Here is a 24690-nt window from a genome sequence, read left to right on the forward strand (position 1 = left end):
ATAAAATTAAACACAACAAAACAGAACAAAATAGGACATAAGAAAGCAATGTAAGAGATATAAATTTCAAATCTAAATAACCTGAGATCTTCACTGTGCATCATATTCTCTCTTGTTTTCTTCCAAATAGTTGTCCATGTCTTCACATACAGAAATTTCATACAAAAAAACATAGTATAAAACTGATCTGAACAGAATGAGGAAGGCATTTTAGATCTTCAAAACCAGACAACAGGGAAGTCACTAATGGCTATCGTAGTCTCTTGTTCTCTTCAAATTAGCTGTCCATGCTTTCATGTATATTGAAGTTCAACAAAACAAAACAGGCAGTTGGAGAGGGGTTGCTTGGTTTCCCTGTGCTACAATCCCAGCATGGCGTGGGTCTCAGTAAATGCCGGTGGCTCCTGTCTTGGGCCACCAGAGCTTGCCACACTCACAGCCACTCACGGTGGGGGAGGGGGTGTTACTTGGTTTCCCTGCACTCCAGGTCCCAGCATGGCGTGGGTCCCAGTAAATGCTGGTGGCTCCCTTCCTGTGCCGCTGCAGCCTGCCATGCTCACAGCCACTCATAGGGCAGGGGAGGGGATGTTACTTCAAGCTGTTTCTTTCTAATGAATTGACCATTTCACTGGCCAAGTTCTGAAATGGCCAACAGACCATAGAAAGACATCTCTTTAGGCTCCTGCTTGAAACCAACAGCGTCAGGAAGCTGCTGGCCTTGATTCAGGGCCAGGGAATTATTACAATTAAGTGCCAAGTGAAATTCACCGTTCCATCAGGACCCACTTTCCTAAGAAAAGAAGCAGGTGTTTGCACACTATCTCCTTTGTCTTTGGAAGCGAGTCCAGAGCCCTGAACTTGCAGAGTCAGTGCAGGCCAGGGCCAGGTGGTAAAATATTCCATCAAGGCTACAAAGAAACCCAAGGCTGCTGTGGGCAAGAGATATGCAAGCTGTATGGCACAGACAATACCTTGTGGTCATTACCTCTTGCGGTTGCCCCCAGTCCTGTCCATTTCCCACATTGCCCCTCAGAACCCATTCTGGACTCTGGGCCGTTTTCTAAGAGCTGATTCCAATGGCCATTAACTGACCTTTCCCATGACTTAGCTAATTGTGTCTTCAGTGTTTTATCCCTGAGCACTTGTTTTAGAAAGGCTTTCTCAAAGATGGACCTTTTCTAAAGAAAACATGCTGTAGAGATAGCCATAGTGGTGCATGCTTGTGATCTCAGCACTTGGGAGGCTAAGACAGGAGGGTTGTCATGAGTTCAAGGCCAGTCTGGGCTGCATAATAAGTGTAAAACTAGTCTGAGCTACACAATAAAACCCTGTCTCAAAAAAACAAAACAAAACAAAAAAGCAAAAGGTGGTTTGGGGTGAAAGAAGCCTTGCACCAGCATGTCAACATGGATACGGTTTTACTCTACACACATTAAAGCATCAATCCCCTGTTCCTTTCCTGGGGTGTCAGGTGACTATGGACGAATTGGCTTGCAGTTCTGAGGCTCAGTTTCTTAATTTGCAAGGTGAAGCAAGGAAAGTCTCCAGCAACAAGGGAAGTTGTGAAAATCAAGGAACGTAGAAAACTGTCTGGTAAATTCTGAAGATTCACATGGAGGAGAGAGGCTCTATTTATCTCCATGGACAGTTCAGTTCTTTCTTTCTGCAAGCCTGGTCCTACAAGCAGTATCTGCAGCCAAGGACAAGAAGTCAGCTAATCGAGCGAGAAAGAACAAAGTGTGCTCTCAGGGAAAATAAGGAGTGAGTCAGCAGGAAGATCTGGCAAAGCAAGAAAATAGAAAACCAGCGAAGTAGGAAGTCAGCTGCCAGCAGTGATCTGAAAACCCAGAGCTTGTTTCTCCGGGGCAGCCAAGGGCAGGACGAGGAGTGACAAGTCTGAGAGGCAGCCAGGACGCCCAGATGTGTGTCCTTGGACATGAGCTGGAAAGGGCATTCACCCGGAGCACTTCCTTTGTTCTTCCTAGCAATACAAGCTGACTCCATTGTCTCTAGAAAGTGCATCTAAGACATATGCTATGGTGGTTGGAACAGAAATGTCCATGCAGAAAAGGGAAGCATGATTTTAAAAATTAGCTGTTTGTTAATGAAGTGGCTATTTGGACACATCTTTGGAATCATAACTGGAATTTTTACTGCAGATGCTTGAGATATATTTATTTACATAAACTATGTAATATATAGGGACAAATATATAATATATATTTCTTTCTCATGTTTAATCATATTGCTTTTTATGCAAATGATCGCATCACTACAAACATCATACATGAAGATACAAGGGTTGAAAGAAACATCCTCTGTTGACAGTGAAAGGGAGAATGGATGCTTCTTGTTCATGGAAGACTGGTGTGGTGCAGAAGGCAAGAGAGACACCTGACATATACTGTCTATTTGAAGAGGCTGCAGGTTCAAGAAGAAATAGATTGCCACTTCTACTCTTTTTTTTATTTAAAAGGAAAAAGAGAAAAAACAAAGCGGTGTAAGGGTACAAGTAATACAGAACTACAAAAAAAGTAAGAAATCACCAGTTAATAGATTACACATTATCATCTTAGAGATAGTTGCTCAAGTCACAGTATCAAAGCATACAAAGTGGACATTCAAACAGTGAGACTGCAAACAGTTGTGTTCAATGATCCAACCAAAAACATTAATATGGTCATCTATTTAACACCCCTAAACACACTTGCAGTTGTATTCTTTAGAGCACTTTTTTTCCTCCCTTTTTTCAATAAAATTTACACTTTTTGGGTTTTATTACTCCTTAGTTCTTACTGCTTTTTTTTGGAAGAGAATAAAGTCAAATATGGCAAAACAAAGCTGTCAGTCAAAACCAAGGATAGACATAGCACATGATGTAAAAACAGAGTACAAGGTTATCAACAGTGGTTACCATAATGCCTCTTGCTTCCTTAAAAAGAATTGTCTATCTCATTAGGTATTATAAGGTTGAACAAAACAGTAGAGAACAAGACCAATGAAACCTAAACCTTGTAAACATTACAGGACTTCCAAAGAAGTTAATAGTCAAACCAGAATGGGCATTATAGTGAATCTTATTGCCTTCAAAGTAGTTGCCTATACCCTCAAACTTGATACTATCATACAGGACGGAACAGAGTCTAATCAGTCAAAACAAGATAATGGGAGTATTACAGGACTTCAAATCAAGTTAATAGGAAATCAAAAAGTTACTATAATATATCCTGCTAATTTTTTTGATTTTTTCCTTAATTAAAAAATCATAAAAAATAAATAATTTTTTAATGAATAAGGGAGAGATTGAAATAAAAGAGGACATAACAACATAACAATACAGGTCAAAACATGACAGTTTCAGCAACCTACTTAAATGTAAGAGGATTTCTAGAAGACCACTTATTTCAGGAGGAGAGAAGAGGAGATATAAACACTGAACCTTAAGGCTTTGTCCATAATTTTTGCATTTTAAGTCTGACAATTCTGTGTCATCTCTTTTAACCCTTGCCTGGACTGTTGCACTAGATTGCAATTTTCATACATGGTGGGGAAGAAAGGTCACACAACCAAAGTGGGTAAGCCTGCTTTCTGTAGCCACAGAAAAATACCTCAGGCTGGTGACTTGCAAAGAGAAGAGGCTGGTTGGGTCACTAACTGTCAGTTCTGGATATCCAAGAGCAGAGTGCTGGCTTCTGCTTGTCTCTGGTGAGGGCATCAGAGTAGGTGGCACCACAGTGGTGGGGACACATGAAGGACTAGGATCACATAAGAACCATATTGATCCTTTCTGAGGGCAGTGTTCCCAGGGACCTAACTGCTTGTCACCCAGACTAGCTCTTAAGGCCACTGCTTCCTCTCAGCACTGCCACATCAGGGACCAAGCTTCCAAGGCTATAGTATCAGGGATACACTCAAGCCATACCCAGACCAGGGGGAAACCACAGGCCTTTCAGTTCATATTATGTTTACTTCTCAACATTTTTTTTGTGTCATGCAAGCTAAATATCTCTACTTTTCACTATTTCAATGTTTATATAGCATTTGGAGTCCTGGAGCAAATTAGCTCAACTTCATAACAATGACACAAAAATTGTACAGTGCTTGGAAATGTGTGCTGAATGGAATCTCTAGAGCATAGGGTTTGCACTAAACCTTCCAAGCGGAGAGAGAGCTCATTCTGGAAAGTTCACCATCATACAGCTCCAACACCAGAACTTATGGTTCCCAGACCATCAACTATAGAAATGTGGATGGAGACCAAGAGGAAGCTGGAAGTTCCAGCAAGATGGCAGACCTTGGAGGAGGCCCAGGGAAAGACATGAATGGAACAGAGGGCTGAGAGTCAAGCTGAGCTTTCCCTGCTCTGGGATGTGACTTCTATAGAACCTGAAAGGAGAGGGTGTGGATGTTGCATGTGGCAGGGAGAGACATGGTTTCTGTCACATTTGAGAGTCTGTTAGATATGACATATAAGAGCTTGGACTTGGGCCATGGCTGGGCAATGGGCCCAGTGCTGAGAAGCAGTTATACTTACACAGGTGGAGAGCAGACTGAAAAGTGTGGCAAGGGGCTGCACATCCGCGCATGGATGCTTGAGGAGAAATTATTGAAAGTCAAGCAGAAGGAAAATTCAGGGGCATTTGATTTAACCTCCCTCTTCACCACCTTTTCCAGGATACACCAATAAACTACTTCTAGACTTTTATTAACAGGAGCCAGAGGCCTTAAGGATGTTGGATGGCATTTGCATGCATCTTAAGCCTGTCTCCTTGTACAGTGTACCCATCCACCTCAACTTTCCCAGAAGCCAATGAGACAGGTCTGCTCCTACTCACTCTGGATGCTCCTTCAAGCCTTGAGGCATCTATCAAGTGCCCCTCTTCTCTCCTCCACATGTCCACCTCCACCAGCTCCTCCACAGTCCCTCAGGGGCTGTGTTTCCAGACACCAGCAACCTGCTCATCTTCTCCAAAGTATTTTGGCTTTTTCATCTCATTCTGTCCACTGCATCTGTTTCTCCAGGTGTGGAGGGAGAGGGTTTCTAAACAAGAAAGGTCATTTCTGTGTGGCAAGACCTTAGCAACTGCTTAGCCCTGATCTCCACCTGGTTTTTGAGAGATGCGCACATTTTTTAATTACTCAAAGAAAGTTCTAGATGGAATCATCAAAATCATCTGTGTTAAACTGCTGCCCAGAATTCCCACCTGGTGATCATCTGTTTGGGACCAGGGTTTTGTCCCAGGGCTTTTGGGGAACTCAGCACCTGTTTGGTTATGGGAAATCCTAGCAATGGGTGGAATTACTGGAATGAAAGGAGAGAAGTTGTCTTTTTTTAAAGAATGTGTCAAGGTCAAGAATAGGAACCAGCTATTTGAATGCAACCAGGTGTGAACTATTTCTGAGAGCAGCATTCTGATCCCACCCTTCCCACAGCAGCCCAAGGGTGATGAATATGGTGCCTTCTCTTGAAAACCATCAGAAGCAGGGTGCTCACTACCACAGAAGAACACACACCCTTTAGTTGGACACCGCAATGACTTGAAACACCCAAGTGTTCTTGGAACACCCCAATGACTGCAGCGATTGAGCTAACGAGGTGCTCACACCAAAGGGATCTTGGGCAATAAAGTCATTGGTTTCCTCACCACACAGCCTCTTGGAAGAGGTACTCTGCCATTCCTATGAAATTCCTGCTCCTTGCATCCAGGAGAGCAGAGGAGGAGCAGTTTCCTGCGTGTTCCATAAGCTAGTGACTACATCACACAATTCTGACACCGTAAACAAGAGCCCTCGTAATTGCTTATGGTTTAAATTTCCTTAGCAACTACCCATATATTTCATCCCTATTTGATATGGGCTTTTAAACTACGGCTGAGTGATATCAACAAGGCGATAGCTGTGTTCAACTCCAGAACTGCTCTCAGCCACCTCCCCATTGCTCCTGGCCTGGTGCAGTGACCTGGTGCCAGCAAGGAGGTGGGGTCCTGGCAGGCAGCCAAGCCAGAGAGTGCTGCCAAGGGGAGAAGTAGGTGAAGTTAAGGACAAAGTCACAAAGTCCATTGTACTTGGGGACCCAGTGCTCCTCAGAGCAGAAAGGAAGAACTGGGAATGGTTGCTGTTAATTCTAGTATTTCTCTATCAAGGGACCAGGTAAATGGGAGAAAACTAGACAGTCTTTAAAAGGTAAAGAATATTTTAGTTTTCAAAAGATAGACTTGGGATAAAAGTTTAAAAAATCCCTGTAGAAAGTTCCAACACAATCACTGTCTGTAGATGGCTTAAAATAATAGGCCGTCAACCAAGAAAAGTGCCAGAGGTGTTATGCATAACAATACGCAATGTGTTTGTATATTTGTCATATCTCCTGTTGTTCTGGATTTTTCATTTTTAAAAATCTTCTTTAGTTCAATTTTGCAGTACACAGTGATTATACTCATCATGGGGAGATGGTGTATGTACACAACACATCCTAATTTGTTTTCATCCTCTTTCCCTCCCCTCCATTGTCTCCTCTCCCTCCATCTGTCAGTCCTGTTCTGGACTTTTCAGTTGACTACCATCAACTGAAACTAGTCATTTGAGAACTGAGCCATGCACTGTCCAAGGCAGTGTGTAAAAAGAGAAAGACCTCACAGCATGTCCCACTAGGGTTTGGCTTGTATTCCCTCAAGTTCTATTTTCCTGCCTGTGACACTGGATGATAACATCTTCCTCATAGAGATACAAGAGCCTGGTGTGCTAAGGACCTGGCCAGAACACACCACACCCTGTGATTTGCCCATCCAGAATCCTCTAGTGGCCACCCCAGACCCCATGTTTCTGCTCGAGGGTTTCAGAGTCCCAAGAAGCAGCAGATTGTTGGGATTTCAGTGTTGCTATTTGCTTTTATATCTGGGCCTATTTTCACCAAATAATTCCAAGTCCACTGTGAGTCCCAGAAAGAAATGAATCAGAGGGCCACACCAGGGGTCCCTAGTCCCCAGGCAGTGGGTTGGTTATCAGCCCATTGCCTGATAGGAACCAGATCACACAGCAGGTGCAGACACGTGGGAAGAAACAGAAGCGTCCTCTGTATTTCCAGTCACTTCCCCTGGAAGCATCACCACCTGAGGCCCACTTCCTGTGGGATCAGTGTAGCATTAGATTCTCATAGGAGCTTGAGCCCTACTCTGAACTGTGCATGTGAGGGATCTAGGTCAGCTTTACTGTATGAGAATCTAACCCTGAAACCACCACCACCCCAGCATTCCTCTCCAACTCCTCATCCCCACTCCACGTTCCTCCCACCCCATGGAAAAATCACCTTCCCCAGAACTGATACCTGGTACCAAACAGTTAGGGACCATAGATCTGGACTAGGAACAGAACAAGAGGTCAGAAAATCTAAGCCAGTTCCTTGTGTAGACTTATGTCCCTCATGGGCACTCCTAATGCAAATGTCCTCATTACCCTGCTAGAAAGACAACTTTACATGCTAATCACCAAGTACTCAGCCACACAGACTGCCCTCCACAGCTTCGCAGGAGGAAGAAGGTAAGGGAAATAGTGCCACATTCCCATCTGACAGAACAACCCATCACATTCCCTATGGTGGGGAGGGTCTCCCTCCAGAAGGCTGAGGATGGAGACCATTAACATTCCCTGGGCTGCCATGTTCTGCCAACTCTTTGCTGCATTTATGAATTGGGGAGTAATCTCCCATCTCAAGAGATCAGGAGAGGCATCTGTGAGTCGGACTTCTAGGAGTTTACAAATTCTGTTTTGGTTTTTCATTGCCTCCAGCTTGAAAGCCAGCTACTGATAACTCCCTTCTTATGGTGAGTTCTTGTTGGCCACTCTCTCAGTGGCCAGAAGATGCACACCGCATAGTGCAATGGAGCAAGAACTTTCTCAGCTAAGCACATCTTGGCTCCAGGAGTGCAGCTCCCTGAAGACACACAGGAGAAGCTCCTGACCTTAAAGGGCAGGAACTCCAGCAGAGCACTGTCTAGTGATCTCCAGGACCACAGTGACCTCATTAGTTCTGTGTCATATTTAGATGGGTTGCAAATCTGTGCCCCTAATTTAACCATGAACCAAATAGTGACATAGATGACATCGAGCTCCTGGCTGCCCTATAAACCATTGCAAGTGGTAAAAATAAACAGGATATGCAAATAGACACCCTAAGTCAATAACTGCCTTTGCCTCTAGGTCTCCAGATTTGCTGCTTTTATCCACCGATGTTTGTTAACATTCAGTGATTTGAAAAGAAATCTCATAGCCACGGCTGTGTCTCAATGCTTGCTTTCCCTTTATCTGTTTCAGATCTATCAGCACTCCTACACTGGATATTATGTCCTGAGCAAAATTCCTCATGGGTAAGATGATTTTTCATTTTCTTTTAATTAGAACTCTGTGGAACACAGTGAGGCACAGAACATTGACCGCCAGCTCAGCCCTCAGGGCAGGCACAGAGCATTTTGACTTCTACAGAGAAGGGTTCAGATCTTGTTGAAGCCAAGGTGACTCATCACTAGGTAACTAAGGACAGAAAGGTCACTGGAGTCCACCAACTGGCCCATTAGTGAAGGCTTCTCCCCAGAACTGCTCTGGTCACTTCTTGTTCCATACCCACAACCCTTATGACTGTAAAAGGCAAGTTCCCCTGTGTCTCCTCAGTGGGACTAAAACTGCAGCTTGGTTGTGAATTCCCAGGGGCCTACTGGTCACATTCTCCCTAGTACAGTGGTTATCATGGCCAGTCTCAGGGACAAGCAGTGGCCTGGGACTCCCATGAAACTACTGGTCACATCCTTACTGGCTAAAGAGAAGTCTCTGCCGCTATTCCACACATCACTTCTGTCTGGTGTGTTTGTCATATTAAAGGGTCTACTTTTGTGACATGTGTAGCAGTGCCTTGGGAAAAGGGCTGGTGTTGGAAACAAAGAGCCAGCCCTAGAGAAGTCTGCATTTGTGGTTTATGAAGGCTCCGTGTAGTTCTTCTCCCAGAAGTGAGAGCTCCACGTCCACTTGCGGAGATACCTGCTGCCTCTTGACCTTGGGTTGTACTGCTCAGCTCAGCGAGTCTCTCCCAAGTACATGGCTGGTACCCAAAAGTATCTTGGGGAGCAGAAATGAGCATGAAGCTTTTTTAGGGTTCGGTGTGGTCACTGATCCCTCCTAGCATTCCCATGCATGACCAGGACCTCTGCCTTCCCTCTCAAGGCCCTGGCTGAGTCAGACACTACATAGAAACCAGAAGTATGACTAGAAAAATCCAGCAGGGGTGGTTTTTTGTTGCTTCCATTTTTACCTTTCTTTCTGTCCCCACCTTCTCCCTTCTCCTCTCCAATTTTCTTATCTCCCCATCCCCTTGATCTCTGCCTTTCTCTTTCCACCCTCATGCTTTCTGCCATCACACTCTGGAAAAACTAGGACATGTGCAGAATGGAATGGAATCACGCTGCTGTCCATGTCCCCTGTGAATATCCAGGCTGAGGCAGCCTCATTTTCCCAAGCTAATTTAAACAAACAGCAGGAACTGCTAAAAAGTATTGTTCCAGAGAAGAACGTTAATCACAGCATGAGTGTTTACAACTGCTGCTTTCTGTTTTCCACGATGCTCAGGTAGAATCTGGGCATGTGCTTAGAAAACAAACACAGATAAAATAATTTCACTTTACTTCCAGCACAAGGGACATAAATTCTTGCAGATATACAGTAAAGTATACTTGTTTGTATCTTGCAGCATAGTCTAAAAATTAAGCCAAATAAGCTAAAGATAGCCTGTCTTACTGAAAATAAGGTATCAATAAGAATCTTCCATTAAAAGCATCTTTCAAATAGAAACGCAAGGATTCTTCAGCAAAGATGAATTATTCTGCTCGTTTTCAAGCAGATAGACATCTTCAAAGGTCACGATGGGCATGAATATAATTATGCCTGGAGATTTATCTACCCCTTCTGGGAACAATAGAATTTGCTGAAGATGATGGATATTTCATTCCATCTTATATAAATTTGTTAAACTCTAAACTCTAAAAGCAGCCTATGCCTGACATACTGTGATAATAATAAACTATACTGGACGGCATTTGGAAGACAATGCTGCCGTATTCCCAAGAATATGGCAGAAGAGTCACCAAACACACCAGGAAATGAAGGGCAAGAGTCCCTGTTAGGCTGGGTTTCCGCATGTGTTCACAGGAGTCTTGCAGTAATCAGCTTCCAGAACTTTTAAAATTCTGATAGTAATAGTGATCACCATCATTCCCTGACCATGTTTGGTGGCTGTGTTTGCTCTCAATCAACAACCCTGCAAAAACAAACATCGTGCTCTTCACTGTAAGTGGATCCTAGAGAGGTGACATCACCTGCCCAGCATATTTCTGCAGGCACTCAGAAAGGCTGAGATCCCAGGGCAGCGCTGGCTGACTCCAAACTCCATGTTATTAAATAACCTCTTTGGGTCAAGACAAAGTACAATGAGGCTTAGCAAGGCCAAGAATAAACATTACATCCGGGAAGGTCAGAATCTTAGTGAAGAGCTGGTTTATGGCTTTCCCAAGCTTCCTTATGTGACTGGAAGATGTAGTGATTCTTGTCCCATTTGCAGCCTCTGCTGGCTGTTGAGATCACTGTCACCCTATTGCCACATAAATGGACATTCCTGTGCCAGCACAGCCTTTCCCCACCTTCTAGTTCTTCCTCTTTGTCATAAGATCCTTGATTGGAAGGAAATTCACTAATTTGTTAACCTCAAATGCTGTCAAAATTTTATTAGTATTAATGAGTCCATGGATTACTGAACCGAGCCACCCTTCTGCCTGGGGCTTTGACAACTGCAACGCTGGATGGGTTTCTCTCCCTTCCCTGGAAGCTGCACCTGCAACCTGGGCATGGCAAGCAGGAGCATAGCCCAGGGGCTCATTACCTACGTTACCGGTGGGTCTGAGACAGAGGAGAACACTTGCTCATTTTGTAAAAATAAAAATATCCTAGTAACATATTTAAGATTACATTATGCACATACATTATATGAATAACTGCATTATTCATATGAAAGTGAGGAAACATTTCTTGATGACTCTAAAGACTGGGGTCTGTACCTTTCTGCAGTCTCATCTTTCCTTCCTCACCCCTTTCCCTGGATTTAAGCCAGAGGTCATTCCATCTCCACGGGGGATTATCTGTCATTTATGATGAGTCTTTTCTTACTCTCAAGTTTTCCAACCAGTTGCAGCAAAGGGTCAGTTCTCTCCGTCGTCTAACTCCTGGTTCCCTTCCTGTTTGCAAATAGCAGAAGAGAGTTTGAGGAGGAGGTGTCTTTCTCGTTTTTTTTTTTCTTTGTTTGTAGTACTGAGGCTTCAACCCAAGGTCTTTGCACTGAGCTATGTTCCCAGCCCCTTTTTATTTTTTGATTTTGGGATAGATTCTCTCTAAGTCACCCAGGCTGGGCTCAACCTTGTGATCCTCCTGCCTCAGTCTCCAAGCATGTTGCTTGTCTCTCTTGTACAGCTCTGCACTGTGCAGGTATAAGGCAGTAAAATGCATGCTAAAAAATAATCAATTTTACTTCTATTTGAATAAATAAATTTTCATAAAAGACACATGTCCTTTTAATAACGCAGTTCTTACTGATATGACTCTGATTATTTTTTTGGTCCCTGGAGCTACAGTCATGCTGAATTCATTTTGCATGTAATGGCTGAAGCGACAACACAGTCCCCAGATGACTAAATTTTCATTTATTCAATGATCAAGTACCTAGGAATAGGTTGGTTTGACTTTCACATATTGAATTTTCAGAACTGTATTTTTTTCTACTTTATTAAAACACTGAATTTATTTTTCATGTGTATCTTTATCTCCCTTACTTTCCTGAATGTGCCCACCCCTGCTATTATGCTGTCCTTCCAGAGCATTCCAATGTACCTAGACCCAAGCAGAGGATGACAGATGTTCTGGATGGCACATTCCTGCCTTTGAAACCTGGATGACATTTGTCAAACCCAGCAGGGAAAGTTCTCATTTTGCACTATTAAGAGGACAGCTATATACTAGCTGTTATGGAGCAAAATAAGACAGAAAATTTTAGCAAACTCTTTAAACAATTTTCTGAAAGATACTTCCTCCCCTGCTGGAGGCCTTGGGTGGCCTCCTGGTCAGTCACCTGGAAGCCGTAACTGAGGAGCTTGGCTCCTGCGTTAGGGGGAGAGGTACCTGGCTCTGTGCAGTTTGCCTTTAACATCTACAGAATGAGGTCCTTTTGTTTACTTTAGGAGTTCCTTCCTTTTTTGAAGAATTGACCTTTTGATCTTGGTGTTAATGCTTTTTTGTTTAAACCAGGGATTGAACCCATGACCTTGCACTTGCCAGGCAGGCGCTTACAACACCGAGCTAAATCCCCAGCCCTTAATGCTCCTGAGTCTTTCCCACTTGGGTCCGATTTTTGTGTATCCTGTGCTGATCTATCTCATACACATTTCTTCACTGGCAATTTTCCTTCAGTTTTCTCATCAGAATCATTATCTTTTTCAGCAGCAACTTCTTTTTTTTTTTTTTTTTTTCTTTCTTATAGAACTTTGCCACCACTCCCAGGGAAGATCATTTTTCAATTATAGTTAAGAATCTGATATCCTTCTCTTTCTCTTGCTCTTCTTCTACAGCTGCTAAATGCCACCCACCTCCACCTTATGCCTTGGGACATAATCACAAAGCTCCCAAAGGAAACCACTGAAGCACAGACAGTTTCAAAGCTGCCAGTTTGGAGTATGTCAGACTCAGATCAATAATAGAAGAAAAACTGAGAAATACCGAAGGTATTTCTTTCCATATCAGGCCATCTTCTGTGGATAATTTTGCCCTAAATTTCTTGCTTGCTGCTATACTTTAGGTATCAAACAAAAATGTACAAAAGTTTTATTTCTTTAGAAATGTAGTAGACCTTTTAGAGTTCCCTCTTGCATCTACTAAAATAAACTGAGTCACAGGATTTACTGCCTGGACCTACAGTCTAACTTTCCAGTCTCAGATGCAGAAAGGCTTCCATTTATTGAGAGATCTGGATACAAACACGTGTACAAGATCCATCCCTCTGCCTGGAAGCATGACACTGATATTAGGGACTTCACATCTGTGGTCATGAAGACCTCAAGCTGTGTCCATACCACCACCACTGCTGACTTTTGGCTATGTCACCTGGAGAGCTGTTTCACTTCCACAGGCTTAAGGTTCCATATTTTTGACAGGTGACGATAGCAGTGCTGACCTCTCAGGCTCCCTGTGAGAAGTGAGTCTGCTGATACATGCAAACTTCACAGAACTGAATCATGCTACTTGATGCTGCAGTGTGTGCACAATATGTATTTGTAGCCTTGTAACTCAGACTTCTCTTTATCCCCAGCCCAAATCCTTTCTGTGACAACCATACAGACAGTAATAAATTTCCCTTTCATAACCATTCTAAACAGGAGCTTCTCCCCTGACATTCTAATAGTTACAAGGCCTGTGGAATTTTAGTTTCACTCCTAAAAGAAATGCCCATCACCTCAACAATCTACCATTCTCAATGCTCAATTACTTGCTTTTTAATCTCAGATCATTCTGACCTAGTGTAATTAACTTTTTAGGCTTTCCTGTTTTTCCTCTGGTGATATAGAAAAGATACTCTTAAGTCAGCAAATATTAAAATGCTGCACTGAGCACACAAGCTTGGCTGCTATTCTTAAGGAGTTCAAGATCTCATTGCAAAGGAAAGATACAGACTTACATAACAACCTATATTAAAGTGCCTCCCATGAGTATTTCAGATCTGAGCAGCAAAGAAAGAAGAAACTTGTAGCCACCCTGATTTCATAAAGAATCTCAAGAGGGAAGCTGGCCTAGAGCTGAGCCTTGTGGTTGGGTTAGTGGTCTGTCCATTGTTCTGATAGATAGATGCAGGAAGGAGATGTTCTGGGCTACATAAAGCATTCCACTGGCTTGACCTCAACAGGCAACCAAGGCTGCCTGAATGGGTGGGGTGCCAAGCCAAGCTGGGGGGATTCATCTGGGCAGTAACAGGGCTGACTGAGTGTTAGGACATGTCCGGAGGGTAGATAACCTCAACACCACTCTGGAGTGATTGGTCTTTATAATTGGGCACACAAATGCTTTGAGCAGAAGATAGAAAAAGTGGAGTAGTGAGCTTGGTGCTGGCACAGAGTAGACCAAAGCAAAGGGAAAATGAGAAGCCCATGTTCAACCAGGAAGCCTGTGGGAGATGCAGACTGTGAGTGTTCAGTCAGTGTGGAAACCACACAGGTCATGTCTGTGGGTGGCTGGTGTTCTCTTGGAGCGCGGAGATTTCAGGTGTCTGTACTCCATGTTCCTTTAATGAAAGTTTGGCAGCCTGTGTCTCATGAGTGGAGCCTGGTGCATGGGGAGCTCCTCTGTCATGAGTTGTGAAATGTCAGCAATGAGGACTCTGCAACTTGGCACCTTTCCCTTCCAGACATTTCTTGTCTGAGCAATATGCCTGATCCTGTGTGGGTCCCCAGGTACCCCTTCCTGCACACACAGACACACTGGCTCTACAGAAAGAGCTGCTGTCACAGCTTCCCGAGATTGCAGCACTAGAGTTCCTTCTATACCTTGGGAAAATACCAACATGAAGCCAAACTGTAGGAGGAGACATTCTCGGAATTGCATCATACAAATCTCTGCAGTAACATTTGCCGGCACGAATTTTCAGGACTGCGGACAGCGCATCAGTCTTACCGTGGAGGGGACTTGGCCTGGCTGTTTGTCCCCATCTCCCTGCGCTCTCAACTTGGGTCCAGCATTACCAAAACACAAGCTTCCCAGTCAAATTGGTCTTGGAATAAATTCCTGATCAGCCTCTCTTACCTCTATAATTGTGGAAATGTCACTTTGCTCCTCTGGACGCAATTACTTCACTTATAAAATGCCTCCCACATAGGACACATGCAAGAGTCTGGAAAACACTGTATGAATATGAGACAGTGAGTTTTAATGCCCACGTTGGAGCACTGGAAATGCTACAGGGTCTTTGCAAGTTAGGCACAGACATTGACATAATATAGTCAAATCCAATTTATCATCCTTCTTAGACAATTTCCTACATTTGGGACAGACGACAGATTTCCTCACAGGGAATAACTGTGTTCAATCAGAAGCTCTCAGTCCTGAAGCTCAGAGTCTAAAAGTCAGCTGAACCAAGCCTGGGGTCCCTGGGAAAGAAGCTGTGACCATGAATGTAAGGGAAGGCACACAGGAAGCTAACAACTGCCCATCCTGCTTCTCTGCATGAACCACATCAAGCAATGGGTCTGGTTCTGCTCTTGAACCTGAGAATGATTCTGGTTGTTCACACCTTTGCTGCCTTCATTCTCATCCTTCCTTATATACACAACAAAATTTTGCTCCACGCTGGGCTTTATGTCCAAACCTCTGATCATTCACCTCTGAAACCTGATGTGAAAATCTCCTCTAACTACTTGAATTCCAAGAGTAAATGCTGCTTCGCATTTTGCACTGATTTCTTCTTGTATCAAATTGCTACTTAGCTTGCTTTAAACATCATATTCTAAAGAAATAGCATTTTCAACATCCACTTATCACCTAGCACATTCCTCTCTATCATTCTGCAGCATCAGAGAGAAGAGGTCATGGGTCTTGGACTGTGCCTGTCACCCAATGGCCACTTCCCAGAACAGTAACTTGGCATAATGCATATTGCACAGAAAAATGCACCTGAAGGTCTTGCTCTTTCAGCTCTGGCCCAAGTCTCAGACCACAGGCTGAAGTGTGTTATGGGGTGGAAATTCATCAGCCCCCTGCAGTGGGAGCTTCTTCAGCCATCCTTGCCAGGGGAAACATCATTATCCTCAAGGACTTCTTTTTCATGTCTGAATGATTTTCAAACAAATCCTTTCAAAAGGTGAAAATATGCATGATTCATCCTTTAGACAGGCCCCATGTCCACCCTAATAATACCTCCACACCCCTTTCCCTGGCACAGAAGGACCCTATTGATGTTGGCTGGTCATTGGAGAGAATCAGTGAGGATGCACCAGTAAGCCCACCCCAAACAGATGGCTCTAGAGCCTGTGGAGAACCAGCTACCTTTGCTACCTGCATGACTTTGGTGTGGGACAGGAGTCCACTGGGTTGCTTCCGCCTTATGCACTGCATTGTTAAGTGACAGTCAGGATCATAGCTGGAGCTGAGAAATAGCACTTCTTTGCCTGGAGACACTAAAGCTTCTCTTGAAAGATTCATTTCCTTGTACTCTCAACAAACTCAGGAAAATAGTGGCAGGTCTCAGAGCAGCAGCATCCTTGAAGCTGTGTCTAATGATGGTCAGGAGAAGAACCATGGCATCAAGTCTGCACTGCTGAGATGAGATCCAGCCACTCCTTTCTGGCCTCTGTCATCTCCAAAAGGCCACTGTGATGTTTGTGATTTTCCTCCTATCCCTGGGAAAGTCCACATCCACATTTCCCCTGATCACAATTTCTGTGAGCAGACCATCTCAGTCTCACAATGGATCTACAGTTGAAGGAGAGAAGCTCTGAGCACCTTTTATTTTATAGATAGGAGACATTTAAATTAACAAAAGAGAAAATATCAACTGTTGACTGCTGGGATTTAAGTATTTATGACATAGGATTCCTAGTCACAATATTTTAATCAAATTATTGAAGAGAAACATAAAAAGGTAACACAAATTTCTAAGACCTGCATGAGCTGGTGCTACTGACACTAACCAATCACTAATTTGAGACCAGATCCAGCTCCACGTAGTCATCCATCCATCCATCAGTTGTTCAGTTAATATTTATTGCTCTTCTATTTTGCTGGGAAATCATCTCAGACTGGCAGTTGTACCTTACATTTTTGTATCATTCACCATGCTAAGCACACAGAAAGACTCAGAAACGATTATTTGACATTGCAAATCTGAGTTCTTATTTCTTTAGCTCTGAAAGCTTAGGAGCCAGAAAAGCAGTTTTCAGCTTTTGTCTCTCCCAGTGCTATCGTCAGTGGGAAGCTTTTCAATCCCTCAAAATAGCTTGGGAAGATAAATGAGTAAACTTTGCTACACTAATTTACTCTTCAGAATTCAAAATGATTTATGCTTTGTTTTGCTTATTGCTTAAATAAGCAAAATCAGAATGGATTGTGTGATTACTTTGAGATATACTAAGTTCAAATCATTTATTCTTCCTTAATCATTTTTTCACCAATTCATTGCCCCCCTGGATATAATTCATCACAGGTCTGCCACGGACTTTTTAGAATAAATGAATAAGTAAAAATAAAGAAGGAAAAGTAGAGCACCCAGCCAGCCCCAAGTAAATCAATAGCTGCATTTTGCTCTGCCCTGTCTTCCTGTCTCTTGCACATGCACCCCACACACCCCAAGAATTTCAGAAATACCCAGTGCATCAAGGAAATTGTTGGCTGACCACAAAGTCGATGGACTCACAGCAGAAGGCATGGTGTGGCGATGGGAACCAGTTTTCTTGAGGAAAAGCATGCCCCCAGGGGGACACAGACTTCCTCAGGTGCACTAGGGCTCTACTCTGGGCACATCTTTCTGTTATGTTCATTAAGTTAGAGCCTAAATCTGACTAAATCTTCTTATAAAAGCTAATTAGCATCATGTCCTGGAGCAGATCACTGTGAATTTGGGTTTATCTGCAAAGTGAAGGGTATGTGAGCCCCCTAGAGGACCTTCCCTTGCCACAGGATAGCTTGAAACACCAGATATTTCCTCCTCTCCTGGTGCTGGAAGCTGAAAGTCCCAGATCTAGGAGGCCAGGTTCCTCTGAGCCCTATTATAAGTGTTCACCCCTTCCATGTCCCCATGGCACCACCATCCTGTCCTTGAGGATGTGCAATTCCAGTCTCTACCTCTGTCTTCCAAGGCTCCTCTCTGTCTCCTCCTTCCTTCTAGTGAAGATGCTTGCTCTTGGTTATGCCTCACAGCGGTAAAGTATGACCTTACTTTAACTTGATTGCATCTGCAAGGACCCACTTTCCAAATGAGGTCTTATTCAGAAGCACTAGGAGCTGGGGCTCCAGTATATGTTTCTGAGGGTACAATTTGAGCCCTGACACACGTTCCCAGCTGGTGGGTACCTAAGAGGCCTGCAGCACACATCTCACTTGTGTGACCAAGTGAGTGGTGGTGCCACCACCAGAGAAAGGAACGTAGACATGATGAAACACTCAGGTGCACACAAGCTAATGTCCCAGCCTTGGGCTCCAGCATGCAGCTGCCTGGATACATCCTGAATTCGAACTCTGACTGAGTCAAGAAGGAATTATGTGTCTCTTTTGCCTGTTTTGCTGTTTGATGCTTAGATAGGAAATAACTTAGGGACAGGAATAAGAACAGAGGACAAACATAGAGAGCAAAATCCTGAGGCCAGCTGAACCTCTAAGCCCAGGACAAATCTTCTGCCCAGACTGAAGAAGGCAACCTAGCATAGGCAACAGTGTATGCCCTTCTAGAGTGGGCAGGAGATGGAGACCAAGGCCAGAGGTCACCAGCACTTGCTGAAGTACACATGAGCCTCTTCCATGTCATACCATGTGGTGGATATGTGGCAGGACGCATTTACCCTGGGACATACCTGGCAGGGTGAATCTTCACATGAACCATGCGATTGTACGGAGGATGACGTGTCCTTATTGGTTCAGATGTGACACTATCACACGATGTTGGTAATTCAGGAAACTGCGAGCAGGGAAGGTCGAATGCTTGGGACTCTACTTTTATTCAGTTCTGTCAATTTCAGCCTCTTAATACAGCTTAGTAGTTTAATGATAATAACGAAAATTTCCCAAGAAGGCAAATGGAAAAAGTAAAAGCGTTCTGGCTCCTGGCTGGACCAGAAGAGATGCTATTGGGGCAGGAGGCCCTAGGGAGAGGATAAAGGAAAGAAGGGCAAGGCCCAGTGTGTCTGGTCCAGAGCTTAAGTAGGGCACCTGGGGCTTTAGAGGAGCTGAATTTGAGCACCAGGCTGGCTGGGCAGAGGAACAAGCAACCTGCCCTGGAGGAGTCCCACTGCCTGGCTGTACGGCAGACCCATAAAGAGAAAGCCCTTCCCAAAAGGTGATGAACACCAGGGGGTGAAGCCTATGTCTGCCCCTCACACCCACACAGGCATCCATGTAGAGTAAGGACAGAAGTTAAGGAGGGTTCAGAGAAGAGCAGAAAGGCTGGGGCTCTGGAATGGGCCTGGAGAAGGAGCAGGAGGTACTAAGATGGGGGATGGAGAGCAGGGTGCAGCCAGCTGAACCCAAGATATCGTACTGGGCTCCGTGTTCCTTGCTGGAGATTCCAGGAGGCCCAGGTACTGCTCAGCAGGGAAGCTGGGCCAGGAAGGACCATACACTGAAAACCCTTCCAGTTGACAGAGCCTGGAACATTCCTTGGGAGAGAGTACCCCAAACCCTGTTTCAACTTGAAAGCAAAAGAATCTGAAACTGTTGAATGCCGGTGCAAAAACTGACTTCACAAAAGCCAATGTGCAGGGCATGACTGACGATTGAACCCTAAACCCAGTTCCCTACACCATCCCGCAGGGAACTAGGCCATCTGTCTTTGCTACTGGGTTCCACAGGGGACACTTCCCCTTGTATCCAGCCAGTTATTGGCCTTGTGAAGAAATTATATAGTTATTCTTCATAATAATATTTTAGCAGCAGTCAGCCAATTGGCCCTAGCCCCTAAATGGAAAGCCAGGAGTATCTGTGAGGTTTGTCACTGGCAGTATATATGGAGCCCCACCTGTGAGACAGGCTTTATAGATCTCACCTTCTACATGAGGAAGCGAACTTGGATTAAGCCACTCCACTGCCCCCCAGCCCTGTGCTAGTTAGAGACAGAGTTCTAAGGAGCAGAAAGAGGAGAAGCCTGTCTCTGCTATGTGTTTGTATTCACATTACTATTCACTGATGCTCTTGATTCCATGACACTCTTAGGAGAGAGATAGCAACCCCTTCATTCCTGGAAGAAGAAGCTGACACTCAGGGACTTTCAGGTGTCTGTGACTAGCATGTCATGACCTGGGGCTGGAACGGTGGACATTCTGCCCCTGCCTTTAGGCTCCCTGATCTAGGATGTGGTTGGAGGGGTGCAGGGAAGCCCCCATCATCTGTAGGGAAGGAGTAAAGGGGAAGGCCCTGTATCCACTTGGGGTCACCCCTGCCATTCCTACTCAGTGGGGTAGGAATTTACACTCAGTTCCTGCACATCTGGACACCTACTGGAAACAGTCTGATGTACTGCACTTCGATACACTGAGGTGATGTTTTCATGGTGTTCTTACCTCCTCACCTCCCTGAGTGCTTAGAAAACTCCACATCAACCCAGCCATGATTAAAATCATCTCTGAGTTTGCATAAGTATCTTCACTGAGAGTGAGCACCACCCCCTCTGGATTTATTCAAGTGACTCAAGCATATGTAGTGAGTTTCCATATGGAAAAACACATTTCTCAGTGCCTGGTACCAAGATCATAGTATCTTGGGAAGAAATTAACTAACTTTTTTATTCTTTCTACAACAGTGTTGATAGCCAGTGAGATCAAAACTGAGAAAATTACTCTTTAACTTTTATTCTGAATAATTTCAGACTTCTGAATTGCAAAAATAGCACTAGGAATCCTTTACATTCTTCATGCTGAGTCTCCAGTGTTTAAATATTTCATAGCTAGGATAGTTATCAAGAAAAGGAAGTTAACATTGCTACAATAACATTAACTCAACTGCTGACCTCCTGTGAATTCAAGAGTTTTCTAACATCCCTGCTTTGTTCCAGGATCCAATTACCCTTTATAAGAGTACTGCTGGTGACTGGATTTGTTCTTCAGACTGGGTTTTTCCAACATTTTCTCATGAATGAAGTAAAGTTAGTACTTGGGTAAACCCATCACATAGATGGTGCCTCATCCTTCCCAGGACTCTGTCTTGATGAGTGACCTTGACGAGTCTTATTCTTGGCAGTGTTGACCTTGGTCATGAGGTTTAGCTGCTATCTGCAGATTTCTCTACCCAAAGGTCTCATCTTCCACTTGCTATTTGAGTAGTATCTTAGGGAAGCTACTCTGAGACTACGCAAGTTCTCTTTCCCTTCAGACTTTTACCCACTAACTTCAGCCTCCATCAGTGGTTCTGGTCACATCATTTTCTAGTGTGGTGTTGGCCAAAGGGTGACTCGATTTCCTTCTCTCCCTCCACACTAAGAAACTGTACTATATTGTGAGGAAGGATGACTGCCATTGTCTATTTGATAATTTACCTACATTGGTATGGATGGGTGCACCATCTTTGTTTAACCATATGTTATTTCCAACATCTTGTAACTATAAAGTTGCAATGGTGATAGTCTTGTACACTTGTATTTTAGAATTATGGGAAGGGTACCTTGTGGGGGATGACTTGGAAGTGGCACTGCCAAGGCTAAATTTAGGAGTGCATGTTGGTAGGCAATGCCACACTCACCTCTGAAATGACTGGATCACTGAGCCTTCCTACTAGCAGGTACTAGAGTCCCCATTTTACCCACCCTCTTTTCTTTCCTTGTAAAGAGACTAAAACAAAACAAAACAGAATAGAACAAATATAATCAAAAGAGAGCAATGAAAATAACACAGGACTTCAAAACAAGACAACAGGAAATCAACGGTGGCTACCATAATGTCTCTTGTTTTATTCAAAATAATTATCCATACCTTCACATGCAATAAATTCAGACAAAACAAAATAGTATAAAACCAATCAAGCCAAAAAAATGAAAGCATTACAGGCCTTCAAAACCAGACAATAGGAAATCAACAATGGCTATCATAATGTCTCTTGTTCTCTTCAAAACAGCTGTCCATACCTCCACACATATTGAAATTTAATAATAGAAAACAGACTAAAACCAATCAAAACAAAGAATAAAAGCATTACTGGACTTCAGAACAAAATGATAGGAAATCAGCACTGATTACCATGTCTCATTTTCTTCAAAATAGCTGTTCATATCATCACACATAATAAAATTGATTCTTGTAAACTCTTGAGGAGAAATGCTAGGCATGTATAATCCTATCCATGTACATCTATCCTCTCTGTATTAGAGAAAAAACAAAATGAAACAAAGAAATCTAAGAAAAACAGGAAACAACAGGCAAATAACAAGAGCAGGAAACCCAAAACAATAACGATTAGGCTTTCAAAACAAGGTGGTAGAAACATAACAAAGGTTGTTCTTTTGCATAGTTATCTTCAAAAGAGTTGCTCTATGAGATATAGACATGCAAAATTGATCTAATCCTATGAAAATTATTTTGTTCAACTTCTTTTCTTTGATCAACCTCACAAGTGAGAATTATATCTCAGTTTATTTTTATTTTTCTAATTTTATATATATTAAGTACTTTCTCCTATGTGTGAGGATCATTTCTACATCATTTTGTTAAGTGCCTGTTCATATCTTTTTCTCATGTTTCATTTTTTGTTTTTGTAATCTTAAACTTTTAGAGTTCTCTATATGTTTAGGATTTTAGCAGTTTGTTTATGGTGTGTGCTAAGAAGATTTTCTCCCAGTTCCTCAGTCTTTTTTATTTTTCCATTATGTTTTTGTCACATGAAAATCTTACATGTCACATAGTCAAATTTATCAATATTTTACTTTGCTTCTGGATTCCGAGTCATTCTTATAAAGGCTGTCCCTACACCAGGGGTAAGGAGGAATCCTGCATGCTTATGAAAATAATATTCCAAACACATGCAGCAGGGTTTGTAAGAAATTTATCCTCCATCTGCTGTGCCCCCACCCCCATCACTACCAGCTTCCCCCAGCAGCTGCCTTCCCAGCTGACACCCAATCAGACCTCAGGCCACTCATCCCCACGGCTTGTGGCTTCACCAAGGCAAGAATTTACCTCCACCTACCTTCTGGTTCTCTCTCTCTCTCTCTCTCTCTCTCTCTCTCTCTCTCTCTCTCTCTCTTTCTCTCCTGTGTCTCCTAGATACTCCCTCCTTTTAGCTTCATTTTCTTTCTTGTGGCATTACTGATGACCTTGGAATTTCCCACTGACTCCAGTCCCAATAGCTCTGCTCCCCACTTCTGCCTCCCTCTTTCTTGCCTCTCCTTCTTTGTTCCTGCAGCCCCTAACATTCAGCATCTTCCTTTCCTCAAGACCACTCAGCCCTCTCCTCTTCTTAGGTGAATGAGTGGGTACATTTACTGCTATGTCTGCAGAAAAAGAACTGCAACGCCAGAACAGGCACCCACTGGGGAGTTCCAACATGAGGCAGAGCGCGGTGACCTGCTTCGTGTGGAGGGGCCTCTTCCAAAAGAAACAGGGAAGTCAGTCTGATGCTGAAGGCAGCAAAAGTTACCTTCATTTTTCATTTTTCATTTTTTTTTACTATGACCTTTATTCATTATGACCTTTAAATACACAGACAGCATTTTACTCTCATGGTATTTTGCATATCAATAAATTAAAAATGAAAATAAAAGTGATGTTTGATAGGGGAAAATACTATTTCTATATTTCTATCTCTATTTCTATCTCTATCTCTCTATCTCTCTCTTTTATTGTACCAATCAGCAGAAACCAAAAGATTCAATCTGTTCTAAAGCCTGGGCTTTAGAAGGTCAGAATGGCCTGGCATTATTTTTGGGGAAAAAAAACTTCTGGAGAGCCAAGGATGAAGAGATAAGCTACAGGGACTTATTACTATCTGGTTGAGCATTTTGATTTTTGATTTTGATTATCCTTTAAAAAGTGACCTATAGACTTCTCTGCATGTTTTCCCGCAGTGAATATTTACCACTGGGGTTAAGCATTGCAGGACCCGCCTCAGCTTCATTTAAATTACATACATTTGGAGAAAATGGATGCAGAGGAAGGATAAAGGAGTAAGACATAGCTGGAAGCGAAAATAAAGCATTTTAAATTCGTGCTGCCCAACATTTTGCTTTTGTTTTTGTTTTTGTAGGGACCCTCAGAGTCTGGACCCCCCAGAAGTCAGCAATGCCAAGCTTCAGTATGCAGGATGGGGCCCCAAAGGGCAGCAGCTGGTAAGCACAGCAGTGTCGTGTTTTGCTTTTCTCAAAGTTTGCATTTTCTACTCTGAGTGCACCTCACGGGAGTCAGCCTCGTACGCAGTGTGTGTGTGTGTGTGTGTGTGTGTGTGTGTGTGTGTGTGTAAATGAAGCTTTGGGCATATGCACCAGGGGACCCGAGTATGTGAAGTAGCTGTTTCTCTTTGGACAGAGAACTGTTGAAGAATCAGAATAGTATGTGTGTGGGTTCCATCTCTGGGACCCTTGAAGTGATGTCCACCCGTACCAGATGTACAGGTTCCAGGTTTGCTTGGAACCCCCAGGATGAAGTGTTTCTAAAGGGCTGTAGGTGTGGAGGTGCTAACGCAAGAGTGCCAGCCCTGCACACCTACTGGCTGACTGATCACAGATGGCTTGTTCAGTGGGAAGCCTGCTGTCAGCTTCCCTGTAAAGGAGGAAGTGAAGGGTTTGGAAGATGTGTCCTCTGACCTTACATTTGTTTAATAAGTAATATCTGTGAGACCTGCCTAGCTTTACTCCATGAGACAGTTTCACCCTTGGGGACAATCTTTCTGATTTGCAGACAAGATGACTTAGACGCTACATTTAAATCACCAATTTAT

The 24690-nt window shown here is 43.5% G+C and overlaps 1 protein-coding gene and 1 non-coding gene across 6 annotated transcripts in view; one reads left to right on the plus strand and one right to left on the minus strand.

Moving 5' to 3' along the window:
• Nucleotides 1–24690, plus strand: part of Dpp6 (dipeptidyl peptidase like 6) — an 827976-nt gene that overhangs the window by 648337 nt on the left and 154949 nt on the right. For all 5 annotated transcript variants that reach the window (XM_063250818.1, XM_063250821.1, XM_023564980.2 and 2 more), the window contains exons 6-7: nt 8308–8360; nt 24001–24082. In XM_063250818.1, the coding sequence (XP_063106888.1) occupies nt 8308–8360; nt 24001–24082 (135 nt within the window). The remainder of the gene's footprint in view (nt 1–8307; nt 8361–24000; nt 24083–24690) is intronic.
• On the minus strand, nt 597–733 carry LOC111756772 (small nucleolar RNA SNORA2/SNORA34 family). The gene has a single exon (XR_002791191.1). It is a non-coding gene; the product is annotated as a small nucleolar RNA SNORA2/SNORA34 family (small nucleolar RNA).

The sequence above is a fragment of the Cavia porcellus genome, unplaced genomic scaffold (assembly GCF_034190915.1).
Source record: "Cavia porcellus strain 051 isolate PalLab524CR breed Dunkin Hartley unplaced genomic scaffold, mCavPor4.1 scaffold_6, whole genome shotgun sequence".
NCBI classification, from domain to species: Eukaryota; Metazoa; Chordata; class Mammalia; order Rodentia; family Caviidae; genus Cavia; species Cavia porcellus.